Genomic DNA, 5,638 nt, shown 5'->3' on the forward strand with positions numbered 1-5,638 from the left:
CCACACATACAACAATGTAGATAACGGAAAGATTTGTAGGAATGCCGGAAGGAAGTAAATTATATCCGTCACCATGCCGAGTGAGTTGTGTGGACAGCTCAGCTTGGAACCTCAACGGACGAGATTTTGAACAGGTATTTCCAGTGTTGCAGTTCACTGGCTAAGTTGCGTGAATCCCTCTCATTTCTCTTGCATTAAATTATAGAGAAGGAAAGAGAGAAATGTTCATAAAAATCCGTTTGCGTTAATAATCAGAAAATAATCCAGGCAAATATCAAGAATAAATAAACTCGGGATGTTGTCACTTATCCATGAATTCCTCCATTAACTTTCAAGTAAAATCTTGTGCCGTGATTTTGACTGAGGACATTCTTGAGCATATCAATGGCAGGAAGATGGTAGCAAAAGAGCAAGTGGACTCGTAATAATGGCTAAGGTATTCATTCATGCCCGGAGAGAAGGTTTGATGAGATTTTGGTCTGACTATTTTGCTGTTTCCGGACTGCCTGCACCACTTTTAGGAGGTCTATTCTTTCATTTATTTATACTGATTATAAGTGGAAGCATAAATGTCGCAAAACAGTTTTGTCATCGAGATTCATTCAACGGCTTGGTTTTGCATATCCATTCAGTCTCTAAACCAACAAGCAACAGAAATTGAGAAAAAAGAAGGGGGGGAAAAAATACGAAAAAAAAAAAACACGTCCAAAGTTCGTGCCAAGCCTGTACAGTTAACTTAGAGACAACGAGCCAAATTTGTGCAATGGTTCCCCAGCTAGCGGAGTGTATCACTATCGATCATGGTTCACCTTCTGAAGCTGGGTGCTGCTGATGACATGTTTTGAGGGTTGGCATCATCATCAGGTAACTTGACAGCAGAGTAAGTACCTGCACCAGCCAGTGCCCCAAGTACGGGTGCAGTCAGGTAAATCCATATGCCTTTGAAGTTGTTTGCTGCTACAGCTGGACCCAGAGTTCTCACTGGATTCATCGACGCTCCCGTTGACTCCCTGTACCATTACACGAGTGGAAAGTTTTAGATTCATTGGTGATTTCTCAACATTTGTTAATGATGCTGGGGACTAATAATTCAGGAGGAATGACTGGTGTGCATCGTTTTGAGCCTCTCAAAGAGTTTACTTTTTTGTATTTCCCTTTCTTCTTCTTGAGCAGAGAGAAAGGAAGCATCTCGTTTTAACTTTCTGAGTTGTCAACTCACTTTCTTTTTCCCATTCCAAAAGGCAATTATACTTACATTCATCTTGGCCGCAATAATGATAGCAGCAGAAGTTTTCTTTTCCACACAAAATTTTTTAAAAAAAAAAAAAGATTTTCTTTTCTTATTCCTTTTTGCAGCATTATTATCCTTCCAGAAATCTTTATGGCCAAACCTTTTTCATTCTGAATCATCATAACAAGAAATCTATGTGGATTGTTGCCTGTTGGTCTCATTTTTGGTTTTCTAACATGAAAAGTACTTCTTGATTTCTTCGTTATGGTCACCTTCTCATGGATTGAATTCAGCCATTGACCGTGGCCCTTGTATGTTCACGTTTGAAATTTTTTCCATCACCAGTATAATTAGGAAAAGAAATTAAGGGAAAAAAAAATCAAAGAAAGAATCACTTGAGATGATTATTAAAATTTTGAAGATTACCCAGCTATGAGTATGTTGAGCATGACTGTAGCTCCCACTGCAATTCCTGCAAGCTCCCCCACCTGTGGAGTGACACAAATGACATGATCATCAATCTGAGAATTAACCATCTTCTCACAAGGTTCCACTAGTGTCCTACACATGTTAGGTTCTTGCATGATAATGCATGTGAGGAATAACATGATAATAAGTCTGAGATTTGGTCATCATGTTACATTACGATTACATACATGTGGATGGAAGTACAGAATCCAAGCAAACTTATAAGACAGAAAACCAAAACTGCAATAAGGCCAATAATTTCCATACCCTGTTTATATCATTACATTGATTTCCAGATCACTGACAGATTTGCCTGAACAAGTGTCTGTAATTTTGTAGTGGCACAACTTGATGTGGTCGTTCAAATTAATATTCATTAAAATCTGAAACTTGCAGCTGTCATCATTTAACAGATTGTAGCAACGAATTACAATAACTAAGACTATTAGTAGCATCTGAGTAGTGAGGGGTGACTTACAGCTCTGGTGTCAGTGGCCACAGCAGTAACAACAAACATGAGATTGAAGCCAATGATGAATTCTAAAGCAAAAGCCTGGCCATACTCTCCTGATGGAATAGTTACTCCCCCGCTCATAATAGGATGGAAAATTCCCTTGAGTATAAATGCAGCAGATAATGATGCCAATACTTGTGCTGCTATGTATGCTGGAACCTGACCAAAATACAAATTGCACCATCTGAGAGCATTCAAATGCTGTAATCTTATAGTTGAAAACTACTTGTCTCACTCGTTTGCAGTTTTTAAGGTTAGTTGTTTATACATGCTTCCAAGGAAAGTGCTTGAGAGCAGCAAAGGCAATGGTGACTGCTGGATTGATATGGGCTCCTGAAATATGGCCTGTGGCAAGAATCACAATCATAACAGCGAGTCCGGTGGATGCTGATAGGCCTATAAGAGTCTCTGAGCCTTGAGTCTTTTGATTTACTATGGCCGTGGCTGTCCCTGAAAAGATCAGTATCAGAGTGCCTATAAACTCAGCTCCCACCTGATTTGAACAGCAATTCAAGAACCAATAATATCACATAAAAAGTTATATATGACAGTTTATATTCAGTGCGGGATGTGGAAATTCATAACAGCTTTCGGGAGATTTGCACACCTTTCTTGCAAGTGAGACGGGAGGAGGCGGCAATGCGCAGGAGACAGAGGGTAAGGTACCTTCTTCCAAGGCCCATGCTTCAACCATGAAGCACTTGCAGCTACTAAGAAGGGATCTTCTGCCATTGCCACTCCTCTCAGGCTTGATCCCACCAAAAAGGGGAGCTCCAGGAGTCCCTGGAGTGACTGGCGTTGAAGGGGCTGAAGGGACATCTTCAGAATCCATCAATAAAGAAAAGGGATTGAGGACAAAGTAGAGTTGCAGTAAGAGAAGCTGGTACCGCGTGCTTAAGTGCTTACCCTTCCTTCGTCCTTGTGACTGAGCTGGAACATGATGCACAGATTTATACTACAGGGCATAAGAGAGTTGACCTGTGCAGTACCATGAGAAAAAGAAGGCCTGAAATGAAATTAGTGGACTGAACTCAAATGTGCTGAGCGAGTGAAAGTGGCTTTGGAAGTGGATGGCGGGACAAAATCAGAAAATTTTTTGCATTAGGAATTGAAAAGGACAAAATCAGAAGCATTGAACTTGAGACACCAGTCATGGTCTTCCCGTCCCTTCCACTACGAAATGTACGTATTTTCACTCGAGGCTGGCTTGAACTCAATTATTGTCAAGACCACTGTCTGCAGCGCCCTTAGTTGTTAAAGGAAAAGAAATATACTTGGATTTCAACTTTAGTAAATTAAGATCAGGAGACGGCCAGAGAATCATGGTAGGTGAATTGCTAGCGAGAATGCACTCCTCTTAGGAGATTATGTTGTTAAAGTAATCATATTTGGCAGCTTTCTTTTGATTAACAATAGCCAAAAAGGGACTAAAGGAGGAAAATGATGCGTCGGTTGCTAGGATCCCCTTGGGCTGTTTAGTTGTTTACAGAAGATGAATGGTTCAGTTTAGCCAACTTAAGGAGTAGTTATGGCTTCTTAACCTTTTCTTCACTTTCATGTCGCAGTGTAATGATTGAGATCATTACCTCCAATTTTAAAACTAACACAGACAAGTCGGGTACATTAGTATCATGCAGGCAGCCAGTTGAGAGCAACATCTCTGTGGATCAATTAATTTGTTGCATTTGAAGGGGTGTAGGGCTCTGAAATTGAGAATTTCTGTCATGTGACGTACCCCATTTAAACCCCGATTTCACTCGAAACAAAAACTCGAAATTGAAAAGATTTCCAACGACATCGGAAAGTGAATTAAAGCATTTTATGAGAAGGTACATATTTAATTTTTTTCTTCTGATTATATATGTTTCATAATGATCATCTTTATAGTTTGACGTACTAGTGAAACTGCTAAAGTTACGCTCAGCTAGTGAACAGATCATGGGGTATTGTCTCCAACTCAATGCTTGTATAACTTGGAAAGTGAAGTACAGATTTCTTGTCTCCAATTTGTAAGTTTGCCAAGTGACACTTTTTAATAAGTATTTGGCACCAGTTACTGATAATTGGCTGGTAAATTCCACCCATCCTTGCTCCTTCAGTACATGACAATTTTGGTCCCTTAACTTACATGACCCGTGATCCAAGATGAACATTTTGCTTTATTTATTTGGTGTGTCTTCAGAATTTAGATCAGCATCAGCTTTGATTGCTAAGCTTCAGCAGGGGTTTTGAATCTTGTTACGGAGAAGTGAAAACAACGCAAGAATAATACAAGTAGTTTTTTTTCCCCCCTTTCTTTTCTTGTTGAAGCATAAGAATAATAATAGTGAAAGTTAGCAAATGCAGAACACACAAATGATTCCTGTGTCTTGCTACGTTTACATGGCAACTTTCTTTTGATGCATTTTCCCCAATCAGCCAAGTTGGCTACGCTGTTGTCTTATCAGCTGCATATGTATATATCGAGTCCCTAGAGCTAACTCTACCGCTAGAAACAAAAGTCATTTCAAACTCTAAATTTGGTTCTATTAGACTAGTACTAGTTTGAGATGCAGAAGTAAAGGATAAAAAGTACTCCCAGTATCATAAACGAACCAAGAAAGAGATTCTTAACATAATTATTATTAGTATTTCAACGGCAGGGCATTTCTTGCGCTGACGGATGGTTGGCCAGGAAACAAAGTTCTTCCAATGTCATCTCAAAGACAAATTCTTGATGTCTAATTCAAAAGAGCCAATGATGCATTTGCATAATTATCTACTGATATGTAGAAGAACTAAATTCACTTAATGCCAACTTGCCATGCCAGGGGCATCTCTGCCTTCAGACGTATCAGATTATGGCAGCACTTTCCATCCAACTTTTGTTTATGGCTGCAACCATTTGTTGAGAAGTGGGATGCGATGATAATTATTAATGTGGTACAGAGAGCACATTAATCAAAGCAGTAAAGGTTAATAAATATAGCAGCAGTAGTAGTAGTGGGTAGTAATAAATATAACATGTGGTAAATGAATGAATCAAACTGCTGAATGATGAACAGCGTAACAGTGATAGTTTGAATGCTCGGGGGCTCTTATTGGGCATCAAAGCTGCCTAACCCAATGGACCCTCCGTCCTTGGGTTGATTCTATTCCCTCCCGATGGGACTCGGCACTGCGAGTCGGTAAAATTGTCCAGCCGTAGGGACGGCCTCCCCAATAAATAATTTAGAAACAAATATTTACCACAATAATTTTATTATTAATGTTTTTTTTAGTAACAGGAGATGAGTGAGATTTAAAGACTGAGAGAGACTGCAACTCAAAATTTCTAAGACTGGGAGACTTTTCGCTATTTGAGGATGAATTACATTTGATTCCACCAGACATTTATTGCAATTATAATGAATTTGTTGAAGGGATTGTTAATGAAATCGTCACGT

General features: G+C 39.4%; 1 protein-coding gene across 1 annotated transcript; it reads right to left on the reverse strand.

Annotated features, from left to right (window-relative positions):
- Positions 1-572: 572 nt before the first annotated feature.
- Positions 573-3,388, reverse strand: LOC113741944 (aquaporin NIP6-1-like). The gene is made up of 5 exons (XM_027269618.2): positions 2,821-3,388; positions 2,482-2,706; positions 2,178-2,372; positions 1,658-1,719; positions 573-1,010 (listed from the first exon to the last, which is right to left on the reverse strand). The coding sequence occupies exons 1-5, from the start codon at positions 3,043-3,045 to the stop codon at positions 806-808; spliced, it is 912 nt and encodes a 303-aa protein (XP_027125419.1). The 5' UTR covers positions 3,046-3,388; the 3' UTR covers positions 573-805.
- Between the last annotated feature and the right edge of the window lie 2,250 nt (positions 3,389-5,638).

The sequence above is a fragment of the Coffea arabica genome, chromosome 4e (assembly GCF_036785885.1).
Source record: "Coffea arabica cultivar ET-39 chromosome 4e, Coffea Arabica ET-39 HiFi, whole genome shotgun sequence".
NCBI classification, from domain to species: Eukaryota; Viridiplantae; Streptophyta; class Magnoliopsida; order Gentianales; family Rubiaceae; genus Coffea; species Coffea arabica.

Excerpts from the sequence above, each read along its gene's own strand:
- LOC113741944 (XM_027269618.2), bottom strand. The coding sequence starts at position 3,045 with ATGGATTCTGAAGATGTCCCTTCAGCCCCTTCAACGCCAGTCACTCCA. Across the intron at positions 2,707-2,820 it reads CCGTCTCACTTGCAAGAAAG|GTGGGAGCTGAGTTTATAGG; the intron begins GTGTGCAAATCT and ends TGTTCAAATCAG. Across the intron at positions 2,373-2,481 it reads AGCACTTTCCTTGGAAGCAT|GTTCCAGCATACATAGCAGC; the intron begins GTATAAACAACT and ends TATTTTGGTCAG.